Raw genomic sequence first — 27,812 nt, forward strand, 5'->3', positions numbered from 1 at the left:
TGAATTAATCATCCTGTTCTGGGCTGTTTCTTCTCTATATGTCTTTGATTAGATCGATCTAGCCTCAGGTGTGGCTCAAGGAATAAAACCAGTAGACAGCTTATAGGGAAAGTCAACTGACCAAGTCTAGCCACTGAAATGTCATGTAGGTAACTAGTCCGATGCAAGGGGTATGTGGACTCAGGCAGGAAAACATTTGTGCTTCAGGGAAAAACAAACAAAACAAAACAAAACAAAACAAAACAAAACAAAAACAACAAAAAAACCAACCTGCATAGTTTGAGTTATTTTACAACTATATGAATTGTAGTGACCAATGGCAATATGAAAGAATTCTTGTCTACAGACATGCAAAGGAATTCTATCCAATGAGGGGACAGCCCTGTGCCCCCACCCCCACAGAAGACCAGTTTTACCTCTATTTCAATATTCCTGATCTATAAATATACCCATTCTTTGGGTTCTCCTTTGACCAGGTTGTAATGGCCTTACCAGTTTCCCCATTGATGAGTTAACAAGACCTCTAACACATGATCATATTTATATCTGTGTGTCCGTCATCACTTTATCTTTTCCCCCAAACCATCCTTTAATACTTGTTATCATTTGTCATGTCTCTAGCCTAGCCAAATGGCTTCCAATTTATTCCTCTGAACTTAAATGACTTGTCAATAGTTGTTAATTATGGAATATGCTATTTAAAATTTTGACATCTTACTGCAGACTTTCCCAGCTTTAGGCTCCCCCCACCCCTGCCTCTCTCCAGGTTGGAGTGTGTGGTGTCCAGTGTGGTTTGGTGGAAAGAATGAAACTTTGGAGTTGGAAGCTTCAATTCCTTCTAGTCCTACCCCGATTGCAGCAAGTAGCTAACCTCCTGAATTTGGCTTATAAAATGTGGATAACCGTACCCACCTCACAAAGTTGTCTCAGGAACTGCTCAATCTGGTTCTAGGCACATAGTAGTTGCTCAATAAAGCTTCTTTCCCATCTGTGTCCTGCAAGCACATGTAGTAAATTCAACCAGAATGAATACAGCTGGGCACTCATAGTTCAAAGAGGGTCACTTCAAAAAAAAGCACAAGGTAAATAATTTCATTTAAATTCATGTGACTATTTATCTTTGAATACAATTACCATTACCCAACTTTGAGAAACCACGGATGATCTCTGACCAATAATGACTGAGCAAACGTCGTATTTTTGACCATTTCTGCCCCTTCTAAGGCAGTATGAAGAAAAACATATTCGAAAGTTAGTTATGTTTGGGTCTATTTAGAATATGTACCTTCATAAAAACACAGCTTTTTGCCTTAGGAGATACAAATGTGTTCCATCCAGTCTTGGTAGTGGCAAAACAGCTCAGTATGAGTATTTGTAGAAAATATTTTCTTCGCCCTTTACAAAGTTTAAGCACTCCACATCCTCACATGTTTTGCACATTGACAGCAGCAGCAGTGATTTGCCAAATAACTGTTCTACGTGTTATTTGATGAATTAGGTTTCCTCTCCAGAAATATCACTGTAAGGTACGGCTGTGTTTTCCTTTATTTTTATTTATTTTTATTTTTAAAATAAATTTTTTTTTTTTTATTTTCCTTTTTCCTGTGTTTTCCTTTAATCCCAATTAAGGGAGGCCTCAGTCTCCCAGGCCTCTTCACTTCAAAGTCCCTTCTCTTTTTCCCCACGGGGGCCTTTCTTCCTTCCATTCTTGTTTTTGTTTGTTTGTTTGTTTTTATTGAAGTTCGATTTGCCAACATATAACACCCAGTGCTCATCCGATCCAGTGCCCTCCTCAGTGCTGTCAACCAGTTACAGGCCCCCCCACTTCCCCTTCCACAACCCTTTGTGTTTCTCAGAGTTAGGAGTCTCTCATGGTTTGTCTCCTTCTCTAATTCCACCCCCCCTCAGTTCCTCTCCCTTTCCTTAAAATCCTTTTCACTATTTCTTATATTCCCTGTATGAGTGAAACCCTATGATGATTGTCCTTCTCCCATGGATTGGGATTTAGAACCCTGGGCCCAAGCTTCTTTTCAGTTGTGATCTGTGCACGTGGGCGTCACCAAGGGGGATGCTGGCCCCTTACCAGAGTCGTGGTCTCATTTACTCGACTTTGCAGACGGCTGAGAGCGAGAGTCTCCCCAGGTTAGGGAGGCGAGCCTCACCCCAGCAGGCGGGAGAGCGCAGGGGCCGCAGCGCCAGGCCCAGGCCGCCCGTCCCGGGGCGCGCGATGGAATCCAGGCGGGTCCGGACCCGCCCGCTGCGGCGCAGAGCGCGCCCCGCCCGCGCAGCCCAACCGGGAGACGCGGGAGGGCGGGGAGGAGGGGTGGGGGTGGGGGTGGGGGTGGGGGTCGGGGTGTTCCTGCCGGACCTCGCCCCCCGCAGCTAGTCTTACCTAGAGGAGGGGGTATCTGCTCGCCGGGTCGCTCACCGGGGAGAACAGGTGCAGCCCGGCGCTGAAGGTAGCCGCGCACCTGGCCCCGAGGCCCCGCCCACCGATTTGCATATGCTAATCACCGGCCTCCCGAACCTTTAGCACCTTTAACACAAGGAGACAATTCCAGGTCCGTGGGCCCACCGGGTAAGGTACCCTGTGTACCGCACCCGAAAGGAGCAACCAAAAGTAATAACCTGATATCTCAATGTGATGAAGCAGGATGGACCGAATACAGTGTGCATCTATTTCTGAATATGTCCTTGCCCATGAGTCCATTTCCTTTTCCCAAAAACTTGCGAGAGAGGTACAGTCAAAAAGCCCATTTTGCACTGAAGCAGGTGAGTCAGAAGTAAACGGAAAAGTCTGGTTTTTGTCGGGGCATCCTGGCTCCAGAGTTAATGTGCTCAGTCACTGTGATTTTATTTTAATATTTTATTTTATTTTATTTTATTTTATTTTATTTTATTATTATTGTATTGTATTGTATTTATTTTATTTTATTTATTTTATTGTATTTATTGTATTTATTTATTTATTTTATTTATTTTATTTATTTATTTATTTATTTTATTTATTTTATTTTATCTTATTTATTTTATTTATTTTATTTTATTTTGTTTTATTTTGTTTTATTTTATTTTGTTTTACTTTATTTCATTTCATTTCATTTTTATTTTATTTCATTTCGTTTCATTTTTATTTTATTTTATTTCATTTCATTTTAATTTAATTTAATTTAATTTAATTTTTTATAAATTTATATTTTATTGGTGTTCAATTTGCCAACATATAGAATAACATTTTCATTTCATTTCATTTCATTCTATTTTATTTTTAAGGTTGTGAGGAGGTGTGGTTTTCTTGCGCTTTGAGAATTTTCCAACGCAAATAGTTCCAATATTAAATAGTTTTTGTTAAGCGGAGGTTGTTAAACAAAAAAGCGTTATGAAGTTCTCATAGATTAAAATGGAAAAAAAAAACCCCACCAGAATCCAGTCTTTTTTTGGTTATCTGTTGGTAGAAATGGAAAACCCTCCCCAAAGATAAATACTGTTTGGTTTCTAAGGACTATGACTGGAACTGAGACTGATTCAAAGCTCCCCCACTGTGTTTTGGATCACTGTCCCGTTGGCTTGGGTTTTCTATTTTCACCTTCCTGTGATTTGCAGAAAATCAATTTAGAAATTACCAAGCTACTCATTGAGGGTGGGAGGACCCTGCTCATTGTGCAAGAGTGCCTTTGTACATTGACTGCCGGGTCCTCCCAGAGAACACCAGAATTTCTTAAAGGTCCAGGGTGTCACAATTTCCTGCATAACCTCTTGCCAAGAGAGGACCTCATTTTGGACCTTGAGTTTACGTCTGTGTTTCTTTGATAGCCCTTGGCCATAGTCTAAGTCAGAGAGAGATGATGAGGAATTCATTCATTGGAAGGAATGTAAATACATTGCTGATTAGGTGGTGAGGTCTGGATTTAGTTGTGTATTATTAGCCAGTGGTGGGAGGGGTATGGATGAGGTTATAGATGATAAGAGATTGGCCATGTTGATTATTGTTGGCTTGGGTGATGGTTCTTAGGAATTTATTGTGCTACATTATCCACTTCCGTTTATATTTGGCATGTTTCATAATAAAAAAAAGTTTGCAAAATTATTTATTTATTAAGAAGCTATTTAGGGGTGCCTCAGTCAGTTAAACATCTAGCTTCAGCTGAGATCATGATCTCAGGGTCCTGGGATCGAGCTCCACGTCAAGCTCCCTGCTCAGAGGAGAGTCTGCTTGTCCCTCTCCCTCTGCTTCCCTCTCCTGCTCATAGTCTCTCCCTTTTCATAAATAAATAAATAAATAAATAAATAAATAAATAAATAAATAAATAAATTCTTTAAAAAGGAAGCTATTTATTGAGTGTATATATATATAGTGTTTTATGTTCTAGGCACTTGAGATACTGCCAGTGAACAAGAGAGTGAATGAGAAATCTTTGCTTTGTGGAATGCACATTTCAGTTTTGTGTGGGGTGAGGCAGAGGGGCGCACCATGCGATAAACATGATAAATTCCTGAATTTTATAGTATGTTAGAAAGTGTTAGGTGTTGGAAAATTAAAAAAAATATATAGGAGAGATTTGATGAGGACACAGGATGATGGAGGAGAGGGCTAAGGTCTGAGCACTGGGGTGTCCATGTCGGGCAAGGCCACATACAGGATGTGAGGGGGTCCCCAGGAGGAGGATGAAAAGCTGAGCGATGAAAGTTTACTAGGGAGGGAGGGTGCTCAGTTGTGTCAAATGCCACTGGGAGCCAGGGAAAAACCCCATGGAAAGTGTCAACCACTCACTTGGTTTTTTTACCCCGTAAATGAATTAAGGGACTCTTATTTTGGTGTTCACCAAAGTGGCCGCAGGGATATACACACAGATTTACTTGAATCGGTGACACAGGAGGTGGAGAAAGTGTGACCACAGAAACCTGTATAGGGTCCTATTTTGTAATGGACTTTCTTTCTCGACATCAATTCCTTGAAGGCATAGACTTGTTTTTCTTTAGACCTCTGGCAAGATACCTGGCCTAACAGCAGCACTTACACATGTGCTGAATGAATGAATGAGTAAAATGTACTCAGAGCAGTGGGGTGAAGCACCCCCGCCATGTGGGGCTGTCCAACACGTACACCCAGAACTCGGTTGCAGACAGACAGCAGGAAGCAGCTGCAGGAGAGTACAGGAATTTCCCTCAATGACACTGATGGCCAAAATTTCAGGTTCTACCCCTCCCCCCCATAGATTTCTCTCTTTATTGTAAAACCCATTATAGGACAGTGTAGGACCAGTCATCCACTAATTGAAACCTATCCCAGGTCTTTAAATATCACCCTTTGTCTTCTGCTCCATTGGCCTCAGTCATGGGACGGTACGCATCTTGTGGAAAGAGACACATTAGAATAATGTGAATATTTTTTTTTTTTTATTAAGAAAGAGTCGCTTTTTTGTTTGCTTGTTTTTTTTACAGAGTCATAGAAATGGGAAGAAGTTAGGGAGTGTACAATAGAAGATTTCATCATAAGTAATTTTTTAAAAAATATTTTATTTATTCATTCTTGAGAGACAGAGAGAGAGAGAGAGAGAGAGAGAGAGAGAGAGGCAGAGACACAGGCAGAGGGAGAAGCAGGCTCCATGCAGGGAGCCCGGTGTAGGACTCGATCCCAGGACTCCAGGATCACACCCTGGGCTAAAGGTGGCACTAAACCACTGAGCCACCCGGGCTACCCCATAAGTAATTTTTTTTAAGAAAATGAAATATTAACCCTCATGATTGTACTTTATCAAGCTTATAATGTAAAAAGATGTTAGACCAGGGTGACCGCCTTCCCACTCTCTAAGGCTGACGCTGTACGGTGGTGGTTTATCTTTCCTCCAAACGGAGACAAGATTTCAAAGATGACGGAGAAGAGTTACCTGCTTGACCTTACCCTCTGGAAAATACAGAGAGAGGAAATTGGTGAAATCACGTGGAAGGGAAAGAACCAGCCCTGCAACTTCAGAGCCCAAGGACAGAGTGAGCAGCTCTGAGACATCAAAGCACATAGAACAGGAGCAAGCAGGCAGGCGGGATGTTGGGAAGCCTTACCCAGTGCTCTGCAAGGAGCCCCCCAACAACTCTGGCCCTGGAGGCAGAGCTGAGGGGCCACCTAGGAGCAGCACTGCTTCTTGCAGCAGCACTTCTGCTGGCAGCACTTCCCGCAGCCGCAGCCGCACGAGCTGCACCCGCAGGAGCGGCGACAGCAGCAGACCACGGGGGCACTGCAGCAGCCCCCACAGCAGCCGCAGCAGCAGGGGCAGCAGGACGAGCAGCAGCCCACCCGGTAGCACCTGCAGGTGGTACAGCTGCCCCCGCAGCCCCCGCAGCCTCCGCAGCTACCGCAGCCTCCGCAGCCACTGCTGCAGCCACCGCAGCCACTGCTGCAGCCACCGCAGCCTCCACAGCCACAGCACCCCATGGTGTCAGTAGAGAGGACTCAGGACAGGTGAGGAGGGCGATCAGGAGAGGTCGAGGGGGGTCTGATGATGCCCTTTGCTTCACGGACCCTTATATACTCCATACAGGGCCTGACCTGGGGCACGTGGCCACTTCCCTGTTGTGGTTTCCACCAGCTTCCTGGGCAGAATTTCACAACAGCCTGAATGCATTTCCTCACTGAATTCCTTTGACTTCAGACTTCACGGAATTGCCTGTTTTAGCATTTACCTCTTCCCCATGTTGTGCTTCTAATAAAACAGCGTGTGTCTAAAACGCTTAATCTTGGTTGCATCTAGCAGCCTTCCAGGGCAAGGAGGGGGTGCACAGGAGTCTCACTTGGATGATGGAAGCCCACCCGGTCTGTGAGCATCAGGATCCCTTCTCACTGAGCGATCTGATCGTCTTTCCTTTGGTTACTGGCAAACCTTTCTCTGCTTGCAGATAATCTTTGCTGAATGTGGGAGGAGATGGAATCCCACCTGGGGAAGCTAAGCATCCCCATTTTCCTCTTTTCACACGTTATGAAGTGCTGAGCTAGAAAGTCCAAAACTTTTCTCATTGAGTTTCAGATTCACCATGTCCTTGACTCATGGGTCAAAATATGGGAAAGTTGCTTGGAGAGACATTGCTCTGGGGTTGGAAGGCTTGTAAGGATGTATTCCAAAATGAGCTTCCCATGCTGGCTCATGTCTCCCTGTATTCTGCACTCATGGGGTAGTGGATGGAGCCAAGTTGGCTCCAAGGCTCAGAGAAAGCCATGGTCTCTCCATGCCTCAGTTTCCTTAGTTTAGGTTAAGTCATGTCTATTTTTTTTTTTTTTAAGTAGACTATAGTTTTTAGTTTTAGGATCACAACACATCTGACCTGAAAGTTCTGAGATTTCCTATATACTCTGTGTTCCCTACAGGGCCTCCCCCACCATCAGCATCCTGCCCCAGAGTGGGACAGTTGTCACAATGGAGGAACCTAACTCAACATGCCATTATCTCCCGAAGTCCACCGTTGACTGCAAGCTCACTTTTGGTGTTACAAATTCCTTGAGTTTTGGTAAATGTATAATGACAGGTAACCACTATTATAGTGTCATACAGAGCAGTGTTCTGCGGATTTGTCCCCTTTTCCCCACTAATCTCTGTCTCCAGTTTTGCCTTTTCCAGAATGTCTTATAATTGAAATAATTCACATTTGATTTGAAAAAATATGCAGTTGACCCTTGAAAAATTCAGTGGTTTCATCCATGATGAAATCCATGATTTCATTTCTATGTGGAATTTCTTTTCGATAAATGCAGTATAGTTGTGTAAATGTATTTTCTGTGCCTTATGATTTTCTAAATAGCATTTTTTCTCTAGCTTAAAGTAAGAACATAGTATATTATATATATATACTAACATATAAAATGTGTCATCCATGTTTTATGCTATCAGTAAGGCTTCTAGTCAACAGTAGACTATTAGTAGTTAAGTTTTCTGGGAGTCAAAAGTTATATTTTAAACTGTGTAGGGGTTTGGTGCCCCAACTCTGCATTGTTCAAGGGTCAACAGTATATCATTTATGTCCTACCTAGGGTTTGTGTTGCCAGGCTTAGAAAAATCACAACAAGATCTTGACTACTACTTACTGAGGTACACAATAAAAGTAAGAGACTTACTTTGTCACCAGAGCTTCTATTTCTAGGTTTTGTAGAAGAAAGGAAGTAAGCACAAGTGCGTAGTAGGTAAGTCCATTCCGGGTACTTTACTGTGATTACTGTCAGCACAGTCCTAGGAGGTAAATGCCATTAGCAATTCTGGTTCAAAGGGGTCAAGGTACATGCAAAGTGTCACATCTGGGGTCTGAGCCAGGATTCCGACTCAGCTCCGCCTCACCCTGGCTGAGCGTAACAAAGGGACGACCATGTCCCCTCAATTGTAAGATCTGCTCCGTTTTCTCAGAACCTCCTGCTGAAACGTCCAGGCTCCATTTTTCCTTTCAATGATAACTTTGAGATTCAGCATCACTTGTTGGTGATTACAATTAGTTCCTGTCATATTTAATGTATATTGTGTAGAACAATGGTTGCTTGAGGTTACACCCCTCTCCAGAAAGGCCTGGAATGGGTCACATCTGCTCAGTCACCCATCACTCCTGAAGGAGCTCCAGTGTCTCGTTACCACTTGGATCACCTTTGCAAATGTCACTCTAGGTTGCACAGCCTGGGCGAATGGTGCATGACCTTGACTTTCATGACCAAGTTTAATTTCTTGGTTTATTTATAATCAGAAAAATACTGTGGTTGGTCATTAATATATATATATATATATATATATATATATATAATTAAAGAAAGATACCTCACCACCATTCTTCTTCTCACCTTGAGAGATTTCTGGTCTTATTCAAAGTTCTACTGAGACATCTTGTGTCTATTTCATCATTGCCCACAAAGCATCACGCATCCCTTCCTTGCCACTTTTTCTCCTCCTTTTTCAGTGCTATGATGTGGGATATTTCCCCTTATGTTTCGGTAGGGCTCTGGATCTCGGGAACATATTAATAAGTAATATATTCTTATTAACCAAAGTTACACAGTCAAGAGGTACATAAAGCATATAAAACCAAAAGAGTATATCTTCCTTCCCTCATATGTGGCCTTGTTAAACTATCTCAGCATAGTATAGCTCAGAATGTTCCAGTCCCAGGAGGTAAGATACGAACTTATTTATTACAAGGGACTGAAACACAGCTAGAGATGCACTACTGTCTTTTTTGTTTAAAAGGATCTCATGAGACAGAACGTAAAGACTGCTAACTCTGGGAAACGAACTAGGGGTGGTAGAAGGGGAGGAGGGCGGGGGGTGGGAGTGAATGGGTGACGGGCACTGGGTGTTATTCTGTATGTATGTAAATTGAACACCAATAAAAAAAATTAAAAAAAAAAGGATCTCATGAGAAATTCTTCAATATGTGCTGCTTTGTTGATTTTTTTCATCAAATACTAGAAGATACCTACCTTTCAGCATCTGAAATGAGAGACTGTCCTAATTGCCAGATTGTACACCATTGTCTGTGTTCCTGGCCAGACTGAGCTCCTTGAAGTCTGGGATCATATTTTATTTATATTTTCATCCCTGTGTCAGGAACATAGCGGTGGACTGAGAAAGGGGCAGACTGGTGGGAAGTGAGAATGTTGCAATGGGCTGAAAGTTCCCCCGAAATGCCTAGGCTGAAATCTTACCCCCCCCCCCCCCCCCCCCCCCGCATTGTGATGGTATTAGGAGGTGGGGCCCTCGGGAGGTGATCAGGTCATGAGGGTGGAGCCCGCACGAATGGGATTAGTGCCCATATAAAGGGACTCCTGAGCACTCTCAAACCTCTTTCCACCATATGGAGATACACGGAGAAGTCTGCAACCACAAAGAGGGCTCTCCTCAAAACCCACCATGGTGGCACCCTGATCTTGGACTTCAAGCCTCCCAAACTGTGGGTATTTATAAGCCACCCAGTCTATGGTATTCTGTTAGAGCAGCCCGAACTGAGACAGATGTGAGGTCAGGCAAAGAAACTTGGGCCAAAGAAGTATCACACCATAGGCTTCCAAACAGATACCAAGGAAGAGGCAGTAGCAGACCTTGGGAAAGATAGGGTCTTCCTACCCAGCCTGGAAGCAACAGGAAGAGAGGGAGAAGAAGGCATGGGATAAGTTTCAACATGACAGGTTTGTCCATGACATTCTCCCAGGCCTGTTTTTATGGCCTCTTTCCTACTTCTTGGAGCGCTGCCTTTCTATTCCCTGCAGCGTAGGTCTCTTGGAAGCCATTTTGAGCTCCCTGGGGAACACTGGTCCATAAACACTTTATGTCCCCAGGTCCCTTTGCCTGGCTTCCTGTCTTTCCAGGAGTGTTTGTGCAGCCAGGAGTCAGAAGACAGGCCCTGCTGGTCCAACCAAGGCACCCTTTCCCTCACCAAGCATCGCTTGTGTTCTCTGTGTTCCCTTTTTCTCCTCCTGTGGGGATGAAAGATAGAACGCTGGGCGGTGCTGACTAGCAAATAGCATAGACTCACGTGGCTTTTTGTTTTGGTTTGGTTTTGTGCTTTGCTCTGTCTACTTCATTTTTTAAAAGGGGCTAGGATTTCGTTTTGTTGGCCTCACTAGTATTTCCTGTGGTTTTCTTACTGTTGACTGCCTGCCTCCCTGGGGTATTGGACACAAAAGAAACTCATGAGAGCACAAGTCAATTTACTCCAACATTTTTTGAGCACTGGCTCCTTGTCAGTATGGTGGCAGGGTCTGTAAGCATAGGTGAGCCCTTCCCTGGCCTCACTCACCAGCCACCCCATGTACTTTGCCCCTTCCTGTCTTAGAGATTCTTTCCAAAGATTTAAAAGGGAAAAAAGAATTTCATACAAAATCCTTTTGTGGACTTCAAGGACTATTTCTAAACTTGCGTCTTTTGCTAGAGTGCTATGATGTGGGATATTTTCCCTTACGTTTCGGTAGAGCTCTGGATCTCGGGATGGGGGGTGCACAATTTTGGCCCTTGAGAGACATATGGGTTGTCATAACTGGGAGAGAAGTTGTCATAACTAATCAGTAGAAGCCAGGGTTGCTGCTTAATATCCTATAATGCATAGGACACCCCCCACCCCCCAACAAGGAGCTATCTGGCTCCGAATGTCAGTAGTGCCAAAGTTAAGAACCCTTACCACTGTTTGATCTTTCCAAAGTATTTTCCGAAGTATTTTCTCATCTACTGTTTCAAAGCGGTAGAGTTGCCTGAGACTCACCTAAAAAAAAAATCTTTCTCAATAATAAAGAAGCATTAGCTCCTGATGCTAATGATGTTCTGTGCTGGAAGGTTCCATAATGCACCATTTTGTACCATTATTTGGTGTGTATTTTAGGACAGGAACGAAGGCTGGGTGTATGGTCACCCATATGAGACCCCAGGAAACATACAATATGGGTCATGTCAATAGCTTTCAAATGTGCCTTGAATATTAATTTAAAAATATATGTACATGGTTAAAATATTTCTCATCATCTATCTGCCATTGTGGGGCATACCATCTTACATGTAGAGTTCCCTCTTAACTGTCATTCGATAAAAACTTCCCAAGCACTCAAATTCATTTTTTCTTCTAATTAGGAAATACTTTTTTTAAGTGCAATAGGAATTGTACCAGAAAAAAAGATGAGTCATTGCAAATATTTACTTGTGCTTTTTAAGCAAGCTCGCAATGTAAAATATACTGTGTGGTGGGACATGGTGACCCGCTTTAGGACTCTGTGGCGGGGAGTAAGATTTTCATTCTTTGGTAAACAATCTCTGATCAGAGGAGCAAGGCTGACTTTGCAGTTGGCAATGATATTTCAGCCTGACACTCCCAGTCTTTGGTGAGAGGACTTCCGGGCTACACAAGGAAATAGCCCCCTAATAATGTTAATTGTTGTTAGAACATCAGACCCTCAGTTGTGCGGTGTGGGCCTTCTTAGTGTGTCCATGGTTGTTGACAGCATCCCCTTTTCCATGGCTCTCAGGAGCCCTTCCTGGAATTTTTAGGGCATTTATTTGACTTAAAAAAATAAATAACCTAATAAATCTAGCTGACATCACAAAAAGGGAAGTAATGAATATATTATGAGATGTTCCCTAGATTGCTGAACTAAATAGCAACAGGGAAGTGGTCATGTGTCTTCCCGCTGCTGCCCCCAGAGCTGGTATATAAGGGGTCCCCCAGTGGAAGGCGGCATCAGACCCCCCTCGACCTCCTGATCACCTTCCTCACCTGTCCTGAGTCCTCTCTACTGACACCATGGGGTGCTGTGGCTGTGGAGGCTGCGGTGGCTGCGGTGGCTGCAGCAGTGGCTGTGGAGGCTGCGGAGGCTGCAGTAGCTGCGGAGGCTGTGGTAGCTGCGGAGGCTGCGGAGGCTGCGGTGGTGGCTGTGGCAGCTGTACCACCTGCAGGTGCTACCGTGTCAACTGCTGCCCCTGCTGTTCTGGCTGCTGTGGCTGCTGCTGCAGCGTCCCCGTGGTCTGCTGCTGCCGCCGCTCCTGCGGGTGCAGCTCGTGCGGGTGCAGCTCGTGCGGGTGCGGCTGCGGGAAGTGCTGCCAGCAGAAGTGCTGCCAGCAGACGTGCTGCTGCAAGAAGCAGTGCTGCTCCTAGGTGGCCCCCCCACCTCTGGGAAGATACAGCAGGTAAATATCCTACTGGTAAAATTTTCTTTCTTCCTTCCAGTCCTCCTGATTTGAATGTCACAGAGGTGACGTGACACTGGTTCTCGGGCTCAGGAGTTTAATACGGATCCCCTGGTCCCCGAGATCCTGCCTCTAAATGGAAAACACCAACACACTCCTCCAACCATTGCCAGAGTATGCGCCCAACAAAATAGAGTGATGATTTTTAATGCTATGCTTTCTTGAAATGTCACTGCTGAAATGTTTGTTTCTACTCCTTTCCCCTCTTCTTGTGGCTTCTACATCCTGAATCTCCACTACTTTCTGTTTCTGTAAATCTAAGACAATGATTTTCCTAATAAATTGCATAAAACTGGCATTCGAAGTCTCGCCAACATCTCTCTTGTCCTGACTCGACTGTGTCTTACCCAAGGATGATTACACCCTTCAAAGACCGACCCCTGGTGTTTGTTTGAGATGGGTTTGGAGTAAGTAACGGATAATCTGTCGTTAATAGGTTTTCACATCATGGTCATAATTTGGTGACTTATCAAGGAGGATAGTTAGGATAGGATAGTTATCCTCCTATGCGAGTCAGAAAAAAGACTCTGGTAACATTATATCAATGGACTCTGTTTCTCCACCTCTGGATTCAACTTTTCTAACAGATTTTGATCTTAGTGTCTATAGCCAGGTGGCAATTCAACACCTTAACCAATGTATACCTACTTAGGTTTTAGTATTTCTAGGTCTGGTGCTATTAACAACCTAAAATCCGACTGCATATTAATGAGAATTTTTATTCCATCACCAGCACTAGTCAACTGTGTCTTTGTCAGGTTGTGGTCACAAAATACTAGTGTGGTCATGGGTAAATAAATCTATCAGTGAACACTATGAGTTACCAAAACACTTTCTTCACTTTGACTATAATCTGTTATATCTAAATAAATTATAGGAACGGAAAAATTACAATGTCACAATGAGAAGGGGCACCTGGGTGGCTCAGTTGGTTAAGCATCTGACTCTTGATTTCTGCTCAGGTCACAATCTCAGGGTCGTGAGATCGAGCCCAGTGTCAGGCTCCACCCTTAGTGGGGACTCTACTTGAGGATTTTCTCTCCCTCGCCCTCTGCCCCTCCCCTCACTCACATTCTCTTTCTCTACATAAATAAAATCTTTAAGATGTCCCAACGGGTTGTTTCAGATCACACATCCCAATGTTCCTTGAAGGTGAAACACACACAGTGTATGTTATTGATAAAGCCACGTTCAGAGTGCAGTACCCTTCCATATGAACTATGCCTCAGACTTTTCTACTTAAATCTGTTTCTTGTGAAAAGCAGGGGATGGAGACCAGGGCAGAAGGGTGCTGCTCAGGGGCTGCCAAGGTGGTTCCCTCCCACTGGCTCACAACCCAGCCCACCGGGTCTCTGGTCCTCTCCTCTCTCTCCCACCGAGGAGGCACTCACAGAGAGCAGGTGCTTTTAGAGTGTTGCACTGAAAAGAACTGCAGGAGGCACTGGGACAGGGAGCAAGGGGAAAAGCACACACCAAATTACAGGGTCGGGGATGCTTCTGGGGAGCCCATGCCAGGGTTCACAAGACTCAAGCAGAAACAGGCACTTCTTGCCTGACCCAAGTCTGTTTTCAAATGCATGGGGAAGATGAGGGTGAGACTGCCTGCTGGGAGGGCTATTACTTGTTACTACTTGCCAGCCATCACACTAATACGTGAAGGAGAAAATAACATAAAATACATGAATTTGCTTCAGCATATACCTGGGGGATCACCAATTCTGGGCATGGTGGGACACATGAGAATAACCAAGGGCTGGGAGCCTTTTTGCACTCAACGGGTGAGGTGGGGGGTGGGGAGATTAGGTCTGAGTTGTTTACTTCTGAGGACGGGGAAATAAGACATGTGTACCAGCAGCATGATATTTTTATAGATACATTATGTTTCCCGATTTTATAAATACATACGGAGTAACCACAAGGTGACACTGTTCTAGGTATCAAGAGTAGATCAACGAGCAAGACAGATAAAAATTCCCATTTGGGGGGCACCTGGATGGCTCAGTAGTTGAGCATCTGCTTTTGGCTCAGGTAGTGATCCTTGGATCCCAGGATCGAGTCCTGCATCAGGCTTCCCACAGTGAGCCTGCTTCTCCCTCTGTCTATGTCTCTGCCTCTCTCTCTGTCTCTCATGAATAAATAAATAAAATCTTAAAAAAAATTCCCATTCTCATAGAACTAACATGCTAGGTGTGGCAGCGAGACAACACACTTAGAAAATGAGTATTGAAAAAAAAGAAAATGAGTATGTTATATAGTATGTTAAAGACTAAAGACTGAGCATACAAATGGTCAATGGCTGAACCATATATAAAAACAGAACTGTCGCCCATCATCTGCAGCAACCAGCCAGGAAACCAGCCTTTATCGAAGTAAGCTGCCCCGGCAGCCAATCTACTACCTGCAAGTCAGATTTCCAGAAGTCCGATCACTATCTCCAGCAAACAACCCAGGAAGTCAAATAATAACTCCTGCAACAATTGGCCCCAAATGGTCAGGACCAGATCACTAACTGGCAGCTTCCGAATTTTTGTCCCTGCTTGCAACTTAGGACAGCTGGAGAGAGCCAGATATGCCATGCCCCCCTTCAACCAGTAACATAGGATGCCCAGCTTCTAGCTAGCTCGTCTCCACCTTCCTCGGGCCACAGGCTCCCAAAAGGGGGACACCTGAAGCCTCTCCTTTTCCACCATAGAGCTCTGCCACTGTCTGCCTTTGAGCCTCTGCCAAAATGCAAGTGATGGGGGCCGACCCCTCTGCTGTAGGGGGCTCCGAATAAATGACCTCTCTCTGTTCTCTTTGGTCTTCGTTTATTTCCATAAGACTCAACAATTTCACTGTCAGGTGTGTATGAACTCTTGTACACGGGCTCCAGCAGGCCTGTACAAACAAGTTCATAGCAGCACTGGCAACAACAGCAAAACCCTGGAAGCAATAGAAATTCCCATCATCCAGAGAGTAGATGAACAAATGAATTTCCATGCATTCACAGGAAGGAATGCATATAGATGTAATAAATCTATGTCCAAAGAAACGCAAAGAAATGACGAGCGCAGGCTTTAAGGTAAGGACTAGCCTAAGTGTCAAGGTGCAGAAAGAAGGGTTGGGGTGATGAGGAACCTTTTAGACTGGGATGTCAAGGGTTTGTCCCATTATATCATCAAAGTAATTAGCAAATTAAATAAAGAAGATGATGTATTACTAAGTAGAATTCATTGTTTTCTGTGTCATAGAGGTCCTTAAAAATATATATATTACCAAGGTGATGTCATGGGGAGAAAAAGAGCATTGTGGTGGAGAGTTGGATTGCAGGGAGGGTGAGTAGGATTTCAATTTTAAATTGAGGAATTTAGATAGGACTCCTGGAGGAGGCAGGTGACGCTGGAGCACAGACCAGAAGTGGGGAGAGAGTGAAGTGTCCAGTTGTCGGGGTCAAGAGAACTGTGGGCCGGAAGCAGAGGAGGGCCCTGGGAGTGGGACTTCAGCACAGTGGTGGGGGGACTGCATCTCATGTGTCAGTTCATATCATGGCCAGTGAGTGTCATAGGACACCTGAGGAGGCGTGAATTAGAGATGAGATCACCTGCCTTTCTCTGCAGAAGGATTCTTGTAACTGGGCCTTGAGAATTGACTACAGGGGGCGCAGGATGGGAGCCAGAGCTGCTGCTCCATCCTGAGGAAGCTCTTGCTGGGCGCAGTGGGGAGGGGGAAAAGCTGGGGCCTGTGGGGTAGGGGTGCAGGTGAGACTGGGTTGGGTCCCAGTGATGCCACCCATATTGCTGATCAATCCAGGGCAGGGTGTAAGAGGAAGATAGATGTCCCTGGGTGCCAGGGCCTCTCTAGGCTGGGAAACAAGAGGATGAAGTCACTGTGGAAGAGAATTAACAGAGTAGGGAGTGTCTGTGAGAAAAGCATTTTAGGGGGAGGCATACTGGTAGGAAGATCAAGGGTCCAATTTCGAACATGTACAACTTAAGTTGTCAACTGGTTTCCCTACTCTAATTATGGCCAGCAATACCTTGGTAAGAGCAGGGTGGCTCTGTTGGTTAAGTGTCTGCCTTTAGCTCAGGTCATGATCTCAGGGTCCTGTGATCGAGTCTCACATTGGGCTCCCTGCTCAGTGGGGAGCCTGCCTCTCTCTCTCCCTCTCCTCCTGTTTGTGCGCACCCTCTCTTTCTGGCAAATAAATAAATAAACTCTTTGGAAAAAAAAGAAATTGAAGGCAGTGTCTGTCTGGGGTGCAGACTTCGCTGCCTTCAAGTTTCTCCTCCTTTGATTCAGGTGCACAGGTAGACAAGCATTCCCCTCCTTCCTGCAGAGGCAGATGCAGAGGCTCCATCAGGGCTTCCATCAGGCAGATGCAGAGCTTCCATCAGGGCATGGGAACCTGGGAGATATTTCCTTCCCTCTGCCCATTTGGGGATGTGTCAGGTAGACCTGTTTCTGTTCTTTGCCTGGATTCAGGTGCCTGCTTGTCTGGGCTAGAGGGTGGGGGGGGGACAGTTCTCTTGTTCAAGCCAATGCTCACAGATGGTCGGGAGCACTGGCTTTGAGTCTCCAGAAAAGATTCCCAGTTCAATTTTAATCCCCAGTGGAGGAGGGCACATGAAAATGAACAGGACAGAGTTTGGCACTTCTCAACAGAGGCGTCATATTCCTAGGCCACATCCCACGTGATGCTTGAAATTAAATGCTCCAAGCATCAGGAAGTAGGGCTGTTGGTTAATTGAGTTCTGAGGTTAATTGTCCTGTTGTGAATCGGGAGGGGGGGAGCAGTGGGTGGGACTGACATGGAATTCACTCTGAAGGGAGCAGATATTTCCACCTTCCACCACCTGAGCCAAGGTAGATTTAAGAATAGGAAAGTGGGGCAAAGCCCTGCCTGGGGCAGGTGAATCCTTCTTTCAAGGGAGTTTAATTCTGGTTTGTGTCAGATTCCTTGGGAAGCAAAGCTGCTTGAAGGCATCCTGCAGGCAGAGCAGGGGTGGGCTGTGGGAAGGCAGCAGGGGGGATGGAAGTGGGGAGAGACACCTGGGGGTGAAGAGCAGGGCTATATTTGGTTGTGATTTTAAACCACTCCCTGTTGTCCTTGAACCTGGGGAGACTCACCAATATAGTTCGAATCTGGGGCCTGAAAATTCATGGGGAATTAAAAGAACACACTGCTCCACACTTGGGATGAAAGGAGAAGAGGACAGTAGACTCAGTGGTTGTAAGAACCGTGGACACCCACTGAGCACCCTCAGCCCAGCAGAGCGGGGACCCCTGAGAGCCAGTGGGTGGCAGTGAAGGGGTTCCCTGGTGATGCGGGTGGGGATGGGGAGAGCAGGGCAGCTGTGCCTGGGTGTGTGATCTGGAACCCTAGGGATCTCTCAGGACAGGCTCAGCAAGAGAGTGCACAGGTTAGGGCAGCTGAGACCACCAGAGGGACTGGATTACAGCAAAAGCCTGGAGCAGATCCAGCCATCATCATTGCCTGTCACCCTCTCTTACTGTCCTCCCCTCCGCGTGCTCTCTCTCTCTCTCAAATAAATAAAATAAATCTTAAAATAACATACCGAATCCAAAAGGTTATCCTGCAGATTAAATGAATCAGTGCCTGGCACAAAATAAGAGTTCAATAAATGCTAGCTATACATTACATCTTTTCTCGCTTCTGATCATTTCCTTGGGGCAAATTCCTTTTTTTTTTTTTAAGATTTTATTTATTTATTCATGAGAGACAGAGAGAGAGGCAGAGACATAGGCAAAAGGAAAAGCAGGTTCCCTGTAGGGAGCCTGATGAGAGACTCATCCCAGGAGCTTGGGGATCACGCCCTGAGCTAAAGGCAGAGGCTCAACCACTGAGTCACCCAGGGGTCCCCTCGGAGCAAATTCTTAAACGTGGATATACTAGATCAAAGGTTATCTATGTTTTGCTGATAAAAGCCACAAAATTGCCCTCTATAAAATGTTTATCAGTTATTTCCAGCCACTGCGTATGATGGTTTCTTTACATTCTGCAACCAACATTAGATATGATTAAAACAATGTTTTGTTAAAACAGTAGATGAGAAAAATTAATGTTTTTCTTACTAGTGAAGTTCACTGTGAAAAAAAGCCCAACTTTAAACATATATCATGAACGCCACGGAGCTTCAACAATGATTAATTTATAGCCAATTATTTTGAAGAAAATTTCTAAAAATTAAAGTATAACCCAATGCCATTGTCATGCCTAAAAATTAAAAATGCTTTTTTCTTCTTTTTTGTTTTTAAAGAGAAAAACAGAGAGAGAGAACGAGGGGGTGGGGGTGGGACAGAGAAGAGAGAATCCCAAGCAGGCTCCACGTGGGGCCTACTGTGGGGCTCCATCTCACGACTCTGAGATCATGACTTGAGCCAAAATCAAGAGTTGGATACTTAACTGACTGAGCCACCCAGGTGCTCCTAAGAATAATTTTTAATTAATATCTCTTAGTAATTAGTTATGCTCATACTTCTCCAAGTATCTTATTTTTAAAAACAGGGTTCTAAGAAGACTTATGTATCCCTGCAAGTGGTTGAAGCAACTCTACGGTCTATTCTAACCTGCATTTCCCCTGCAGCCCTTGCAGTGTCTCCTTGGAATTTGTCTCTATGGTAGACTTAGTTGTCCACAGTGGAGTTCTGGAATTGGAAGACTGCACCCCCATGGAATCATTTAACACTCTGGATTTCCAGTAATCAGCTCTAGTGGCTTGCGACCATCCCCTATCTAGTATTAGGGTGCTAATAGGTGGCGTTGAATTCTTCAATCAAGAGGCATGTCATTCTCTTTGTCTCACTCTGTGTGATCTTGGCATCCATGGCTGGTCACTACTGATGTCCATGAATTCATTAGGGCTGCATTTTCCTTCCCCTTCCATACCAGGACTCTGTCTGCAGAGCCAGATGTCCTCTTCTCACCTCTTTGGTTACTCTGGGGTACATTTTATTTAGGAAAGGCAGGATAAATGCTTGATTCTCTGCTCCCCCATTTTTAAAAGTCAATTTCAAAATAATGTGTTAATTTTCTGGCATCTTCCAAAGATGACTAATGAGGTTTTTTATATTTTTTTCTGTTATTATTATATACACATGTATTTAAATATATCTAATATGTTTCAGTACATTGCAGTTGTTATTCTTTCTGATGCTCAAATGGTCCGCTCAGTGCGATTCCATTATGCTTTGTGACTTCTTGTTTTACAAGGTAACAAGATTTTGGGGGCTTATCTTGTGCATTTGATGACCTAAACCAGGAATCACTCATTTTTCAAGGAGCCCTGATTTATGTTTTTTTTTTCAAATGCCTGATTCTGTCCTTCGTATATTTTTTCCATATGGATTTGTAAGAACTCTATACATATGAAGATATTTATCTTTTGTCTGTCGATGCGCATATATAATTTTTCCAGTTCTTTTTTATTTTTCCAGTTTAAAAAAAAATTGGGACTTTGTTCATCTTGAGTTGTTGGCAGATGTTTAAATGTATAAATTCTATATATTAATTTTTTTCTTATGAGTTTTGGTCTTGGTGCTATACTAAGCACGACCTTCCACATTCTAAGAATATAAAATTATTCTCCCATAGTTTTTGAACTACCCTATGGTTTTAATTTATACTTCAAATAAAAAGTTTAAGTATTGAAATATCCTTATATAAATATTAAAATATAAAAAGATCCATCTGGAATTTAAGAGGATTTGGTGCGGTGTAAGGTTTTTACTTAAAAAAATTCACTTTTTATTTTACTATAGTTATGCATGATGTCACTATTGACAGAAACTAAAATAAGAATACATGGGACCTCTCCATAATACCTTTAAAACTATAAATCTACACAATTTTCAAAATAAGGAAAAAGTCATTTTTTTCTTTTGTTGTTGTTGGTATCCAAGTTTGTATTTCCAAACGGTTGGTTAAATGTACAGTTGCTTAGGTATCTTAGTGGTGAATATGAGGTAATGATAGAAATTACACACAAAAATAGCTACTATGTAGTCATTAAAAAGTTTCTAAAAACAGTTTCTAAAAGGCAAATATTTAATATAAGAGCAATTATATACAATTAAATGTTAAGTCAAAAATCAGAATAAGACATATATTTGTAATACTTTTCATTTTGTTGTATAAATACACAGAAAATAGCACCACTGTTATTAAAAGGGAAAGAGTAGATTAACAATGACAAAATTTGGTGGGCACTACATTAATTAGCTGATCAAGTTTAACATCACCAGTAAGGGATAAACTGACATCACATACTTCTCAATGCCATGTTTTGAGGGGGCAAAAAAATCACCTGTATAGTATTCCTGTTTAACCTGAATTTGATCATGAGGGAAAAAACAGACAAATTCATTTTAAGGGTGATTTTGCAACAACAACAGACAAATTTATTTTAAGGGTGATTTTGCAGCAACAACTTTCCAGGACAGAAATAAAATGTTGGAGGACCATTCTAGATTAAAGTCAACTTAAAATATATCTTTGGTTGGATCCAGGTTGAAAAATTATTAAAAATGTCAATATAAATTGCAAGGCATTCTTGGGATAGAGAAATTAAAGACTGTATATTGCACAGTAGCATGGACCACTATTGAGTTTCTTAAGTGTGAAAATTATGTGATAGTTTTGGAGGAGAAGATCCCTTTTTGGGAAATAGATGCTAATATTTTTAAGGGTGAAGTTTCATATTTGCAACTTATTCTCAAATGAGAAGGAGAGAGAAAAACTAAAACTCTGGCAAAATGTTCACCATTGGGTAGCGAGTGGTATATGGGATCTTCCTGCAATATTCTCACAACTTTTCCATAGGTTTACGATTCCCCAAAATAAAAATATTGGGAAAGAATAGAAATGTAGGAAAATAATGGAAGGAAATATAATGGAATGGTAGGAGTGGTTACTATAAGCAATGTTAACTTTTACCCTTATAATTTGCTGTATTTTGAACTTGTTTATAATGAGCTTACATTATTTTAAATTCAGGAAACAATGTTTTAAAAGAAGGAGGGAGTTATTACTCCATTTTCTCTATTTTTTCTTGCTGAATGTTCCCTGTCAGTTTCCATGATCTGAAGTCACACAGCAGGAGGACACAGGGAAGAAGTTAGGGCAGCAGTTCATGTCCCTGGGTGGCACCTCCTCACATGTTTGGCAAAGTGCTTTTACCAGTGGAGAGTGGAGTGATCCATACTTCTGGTGTGAATGTTTTTGGGGACAAGTTCCTTTCATCTGGGTGTGTTTCCTTAGAAATCTGAGGCACAGTGTAGGTCTAATTCCTTGATGAAAGAACATCTTTTGAAAGGACCTATAGGAACTTGAAAACCTTCAGAGAACCAGCTTAGGGCGAATTATTTAATGAAACCCATAGATTGACCTAACTGGACTATAAGAATTTCCTGATTGTTTCTCAAATTGCTTTACTTTCAACCCAAAGCCTGACAACACTGAATACTTTGGCCAATTGGAAGTTAGGCACCTGCATCCTGCAGAGCAACGAAGGCAGCCACGGTCATTGTCATGGTCACTATTTTGCCTGGACTCCCTCAGCCTCAGACCAGGGGCTGTTGTGTGTAGAAGAGACACAGTGAGTGGCCTGAAGCAGAAGACTACAGAGCACCACTCTCCTTGGGTATGAACACTCCTGGAGCATTAATACTTCTTGGGGGTGATGTCACAGGAACACTATGATGCTTGGTGGTGCTTCTGCCATTTAAAAGCCTGTGGGGGGCAGCCTGGGTGGCCAAGCAGTTTAGCACCGCCTTCGGCCCAGGGCCTGATCCTGGGGCCCCGGGATTGAGTTCCACATCTGGCTCCCTGCAGGGAGTTCACTTCTCCTTCTGCCTGTGTCTCTGCCTCTCTCTCTCTGTGCCTCTCAGGAATAAATAAATTAAAAAAAATCTTAAAAAAAAAGGCAAAAGCCATCTTGAATAATTAAAAAAATAAATAAACACCTGTGGGATTTCCATAGTTAGGTCTTTCTTCCTAATTCCTTTTGTACCCCCACAGGCACCCCACTCATGCACATCTTGTGATAACATCTTTCCCTTGACTGCGTGTTATATTCTGGGTACGTTTCTGTTCCCATAAACGATCTTGCTGAGCTCTCAAAACATCCCTTTAAGTTCATAGAGATCTCACTCTTTTTATTTTTTATTTTTTTAGATTTTATTTATTCATTTGCGAGGAGTGAGGAGCAAGGAGAGGCAGAGAGAGAAGGAGAAGCAGACTCTCTGCTGGGCAGGAAGCCTGAGGCAGGTCTGGATCCCAGGACCTGAAGATCATGATCTGAGCCTAAGGCAGATGCTTAACCACCTGAGCCACCCAGGTGCTCCTGGATCTCACTCTTTTTGACAGATGTGCAGTATTCTGATGTATAGTAACAACATTTAATGAGACCTCAATGGCAGACATTTAGGTTTTTTCCTGTTCTTTAACTACACTGTAATGAATAGCCTTGACAATAATATGTCTTTGCTCCAGATGTGAAATCTCTGAGTTGAAAGGCATGTACTTTTTAAAAAAAAAAAAATGCAGATTGCTAAATTGCCATCCTGAGAAATAGTATCACTTAGCATTCTCACCAATATTGTAGAAAAGCGACAGGTTTTCCATGCCCATTCCAACAGGTTGCTATTTATTTTTTAAAAATAGCTAGTGGGGACTGGGAAAAAGAGAACTGTTCAAGAGATTTTGAAGGCCCAACTTCCTAGTTATCCCTATCTGTGCTTATTTCACACAAACTCACGGTGGTGGTCCTGTGAGTATGATATCCTTTACCGAAAATCCTTTTTGCAAATGAGATGACTGAGTTCACCTCAAAGCTTCATAGCACCAAAAGCTGATTTGTGTACATTTAATGTGAAAATAAAGTTCTGAGGAGCGGTATTAGGTTTTTCCGTAAGGGAATACTTAGGTTGTAGGCAGACCTGAGTTGGCTAAAAATCCATGAGGATTAATCTTTTGTGGTTAAATTTTAAATTTAACCCCAAAATTTTAAATTTAATTGGGGAGATTAACTTGTCAAAAAGATACCATTCCCAGGTCAAATTTAACTGGTATACAAAAATCTATGTTTTTGTGAAATTATTTTGCCTCAGAAGGAAAGTGGGTGGATGGTCGCAGTAGACATTCTGATGCCTGAGGTAGATTTTATCAAGCTCTCTGTGCATGCTTAGCTATTATTGTCAGCTACCTTAAGACCTTTTTGGGAAAAAAAAATATTTCAAGTTACAATATAGATTCAAAACAGATAAAATACTGAAAAAAATGTAATGTTGATTAATGGAGGCCATCCATTACCAAAGCAGTTGACGTTCACAACAAATGTAGGCAACCCCTGCGGTGGGGCTCTTTCTGCCCCACTCCTTACATGCCCCTTTGCCCCCCCTGAACGGTAACCACCAAATAAGAAGCTGATGTGAGACAGTATTTTAAGGATGACCTGGTATAGTTTATTAGAGATTGTTAGTATTATAGCTAGAAATACAAAGCAGCAACTGAGAAATCAGGAATCCATTGTACTTAGAGACAGGAAAGGCAGACGTTGATGGGCAACAGCGATGAACACAGAATCAAATGATCCTCCTGGTCGGAAGTCAGGGCTGCTGCGGGCTGCTCTTGAGGTGTTGGAAGGGCTCCCATCTTTTGGTTTAATTATTCCTTTTGCTTTAGACACTCTGGCGGTGTGAAGTCTTGAGCCACCCCAAGCAAAAAGAGAAGATGGAAAAACAAGGTCCCAGCACAGAGGGAAAGCGGTAGATGTCCCACAGCAGAGCAAGTAGCCAGGGAGCGACAGATGGGGGCCGGCTGGGGGCCCCACAACTACCCCTCCTGGGTCAGCCGCAGGGCCAGCACCTGCCAAGGGCAGCAGCCACCAGAGCTGCAGATGGAGGATCCAGATGTTCTCCACCTTTCCCCACTGGATGTCCCTGTACAAGACCTTGCTCGCAGGAAGTGAAGACTCGCCCACACTTCAGAGTAGGAGATACTCAACCAGAGAAAAAACTCCCAGGAAGCTCAGGTGAGAGGGAGACAGTGGGAACAGGTAGATGGGATGGAGGGGAGCCTTAGCAAAGGCAGCAAGCAGACGGTCCAGCACACCTGCACACCATCCACCTAGGAGCAGCACTGCTTCTTGCAACAGCACTTCTGCTGGCAGCACTTCTGCTGGCAGCAGCCCTTCCCGCACCCACAGGAGCTGCACCCGCACGAGCTGCACCCGCAGGAGCGGCGGCAGCAGCAGACCACGGGGACACTGCAGCAGCCCCCACAGCAGCCGCAGCAGCAGGGGCAGCAGGACGAGCAGCAGCCCACCCGGTAGCACCTGCAGGTGGTACAGCTGCCCCCGCAGCCCCCGCAGCCTCCACAGCCTCCGCAGCTACTGCAGCCTCCGCAGCCTCCACAGCCTCCGCAGCCTCCGCAGCCTCCGCAGCCACTGCTGCAGCCACCGCAGCCTCCACAGCCACAGCACCCCATGGTGTCAGTAGAGAGGACTCAGGACAGGTGAGGAGGGCGATCAGGAGAGGTCGAGGGGGGTCTGATGCCGCCTTCCGCTGGGGGACCCCCTTATATACCAGCACCACAAGTCAAGCCAGTGCCTTGTTTACCTGTCTTCCCAGTAAAGATCTCACGAGGCCTCTTCCACCCTTCCTTGTTGAAGTCGTGGTCAGTTATCCTTGCTAATTTTAACCTTCACTTGTCTCTTAAATCTATATCTGGGTTAGAACATACTTCTAAGAGGTGTGCGCCCATGAGAACGTAAGGGCATATCTGTTTTTTGCCCTGGGGCCTACCAGAGTGCCTGGGCCCTTGTAAGCATTCAACAGATAGCTGTTGAGTTACATAAATGCCTGAAATATTTAAGAACAATCTTTATTATTATTATTATTATTATTATTATTATTATTATTAATTATTTAAATTGTAACCGTGGGAATCTGAGTCTAGAAGCAGGTAAAAGTCCTGTGTTGCCATAGAAACCTCTTAGTCATCATGGGTTTCAAAAAAAAAAAAAAACCATTGCTTTGCTCTCTTCTGGGATTCATGGCACACTTCAATGTCACAAAAAAACTTTCTGAAAGAGCAGGTGAAAACCAGATTGAAAAGAGAAAAAGTAGACATCCCTAAAGGTATCATGTCTCCTCTTAAAACTCAGATATGCTTTTCCTGGCTCAGTGAGATTCTTGGTTCACAAGAATTGCCAGATCATTAAATTTCTTTTAAGGGGCATCCCTGGTAGCTCAGTGGTTTTTGCCGCCTTCAGCCCAGGGCCTATCCTGGAGACCCGGGATCGAGTCCCCTATCAGGCTCCCTGCATGGAGCCTGCTTCTCCCTCTGCCTGTGTCTCTGCCTCTCTCTGTCTCTCTGTGTATCTAATGAGAGACATTTTTAAATAAATGAATAAATAAATAAATAAATAAATAAATAATAAAATCTTAAAAAAAATAAAATTTCTTTTAAGAGTTGTGTAATGTCAGATGCTAAAGATATAATTTTGGGCAGCCTGCTCCTATGTCATCTGCCAACAGTGAAGTTTCTGCTGTTGTTTGTTAAATAATTGAGGGAAAAAAAGTAAGAAAGGTTTCATCGAGAGGCTGGCTGTCTCAGGTTTAAGGCCAACCAAGACCAGGGGAATGTTTATTTGAGATGCTGGCTCTCCGGCTGGCTGCCTCTCCCACCCCCGAGAGCCTGCAGGTGTGATTCGGAGTCCCGAGAAGCATCTTCCTGATGGACGATCATGAGAACCCGCTTAGTGGGGCTGCTCCAGACAACGCTCACAAGGGGACACCACCGACCACAGTCTGTGTGGGGGCCTATGCTGCAGCTTCTGGATGGGACACAACCCAGCCCTGGCAGGTCTGCGCTTCCCCCAGCTTGTGGGTGTCCCTGGATTCACCACGGGCACCTCTTTAACAGGCTTTCCTTTTCAAAGCTAGAGAAGGAAGACTTCGAATGCCCTCCCCTGATCTACTTCTCGTCAACCAGGAGGCTGTCGGGATTCTTCTGGTTTTCCATTTTGGTTGCCCAGCATCCTCGAGAGGCCCCGTGGTGGGCAGGGGAACCCCATGGAAGGTCTCCGATGGCTCCCGTCTGGGACACAAGCATCCTTGTCAGGCGCCTGGAACCCCTTTCCCTCCACTTTAGCCATCATTTTTCTACGTCTGGACTAAAGATGTAACACACAACTCTTCCATTCATAGCAGAAAACTCAGAGGTCACTAAGGGCGCTGCTGTGCTAAAAATAGCAGTGTTACCATGGCAAGGGGCCCCAAGGAGGAAGTGAGGAGAGGTCTTGTGAGATTCTTCTGTGGAAATTGGGCTGAAAAATAAGGGGGGTGTCAGTATATAAGGGGGTCCCCCAGCAGAAGGCGGCATCAGACCTTCCTCGACCTCCTGATCGCCCTCCTCACCTGTCCTGAGTCCTCTCTACTGACACCATGGGGTGCTGTGGCTGTGGAGGCTGCGGTGGCTGCAGCAGTGGCTGCGGAGGCTGCGGAGGCTGCAGTAGCTGCGGAGGCTGTGGAGGCTGTGGAGGCTGCGGTGGCTGCGGGGGCTGCGGTGGCAGCTGTACCACCTGCAGGTGCTACCGTGTCAACTGCTGCCCCTGCTGTTCTGGCTGCTGTGGCTGCTGCTGCAGTGTCCCCGTGGTCTGCTGCTGTCGCCGCTCCTGCGGGTGCAGCTCCTGCGGGTGCAGCTCCTGTGGGTGCGGGAAGGGCTGCTGCCAGCAGAAGTGCTGCCAGCAGACGTGCTGCTGCAAGAAGCAGTGCTGCTCCTAGGTGGCCAGTGTGCAGGTGTGCTGGGCCGTCCGCTTGCTGCCTTCGCTAAGGCTCCCCTCCATCCCATCTACCTGTTCCCCCTGTCTCCCTGCCACCTGGGCTTCCTGGCACTTTCTCCCTTGGTTCTCATCCTCTGGGTTTAGGTGACTTTTGCCATTGTAAAAAATAGTCATGTGGACATTTTATACACTGCCATCCAAGAAAAAAAGCTGGAGAACATTGATCACTGAGCTCAGCAATCCCGACTTCTAGCGTCTTCTCTTCTTCACATTTTTTTTTCTATCTAGACATGAAGTCTTTTTCTATTTACCATATTTACCATAAACGTTCTGTCCTTTC

At 44.4% G+C, this 27,812-nt stretch overlaps 2 protein-coding genes across 18 annotated transcripts in view; one reads left to right on the forward strand and one right to left on the reverse strand.

Annotated features, from left to right (window-relative positions):
- LOC486151 (thiamine transporter 2) overlaps window positions 1-19,278 on the reverse strand; it is a 37,646-nt gene extending 18,368 nt beyond the window's left edge. For 2 of the 15 annotated variants that reach the window (XM_038574038.1, XM_038574054.1), the window contains exons 1-3: window positions 9,443-9,637; window positions 8,102-8,213; window positions 913-1,063 (exon numbers count right to left, since the gene is read on the reverse strand). The gene's annotated coding sequence lies outside the window, so the exon portion shown is untranslated. Of the gene's footprint in view, window positions 1-912; window positions 1,064-2,083; window positions 2,230-2,392; window positions 2,491-8,101; window positions 8,214-8,318; window positions 8,665-8,806; window positions 9,038-9,442; window positions 9,638-11,136; window positions 11,218-12,219; window positions 12,947-19,256 lie in introns of those variants that run through there. The other 13 variants (XM_038574039.1, XM_038574043.1, XM_038574051.1 and 10 more) reach the window with 13 other exon arrangements.
- Window positions 19,279-22,133: 2,855 nt separating this feature from the next.
- LOC119865855 (antifreeze protein Maxi-like) lies at window positions 22,134-25,749 on the forward strand. Of its 3 annotated transcripts, none has more exons than XM_038573078.1 (3): window positions 22,134-22,327; window positions 24,370-24,718; window positions 24,857-25,749. In XM_038573078.1, the coding sequence occupies exons 2-3, from the start codon at window positions 24,457-24,459 to the stop codon at window positions 25,378-25,380; spliced, it is 786 nt and encodes a 261-aa protein (XP_038429006.1). In that variant the 5' UTR covers window positions 22,134-22,327; window positions 24,370-24,456; the 3' UTR covers window positions 25,381-25,749. The 3 variants fall into 3 exon arrangements, with proteins under 3 accessions (XP_038429006.1, XP_038429008.1, XP_038429007.1); XM_038573080.1 differs by having other exon boundaries at window positions 24,893-25,749; XM_038573079.1 differs by lacking the exon at window positions 22,134-22,327 and adding an exon at window positions 22,962-23,023.
- The last annotated feature ends 2,063 nt before the right edge of the window (window positions 25,750-27,812 follow it).

This window comes from Canis lupus, chromosome 25 (assembly GCF_011100685.1).
Source record: "Canis lupus familiaris isolate Mischka breed German Shepherd chromosome 25, alternate assembly UU_Cfam_GSD_1.0, whole genome shotgun sequence".
NCBI classification, from domain to species: domain Eukaryota; kingdom Metazoa; phylum Chordata; class Mammalia; order Carnivora; family Canidae; genus Canis; species Canis lupus.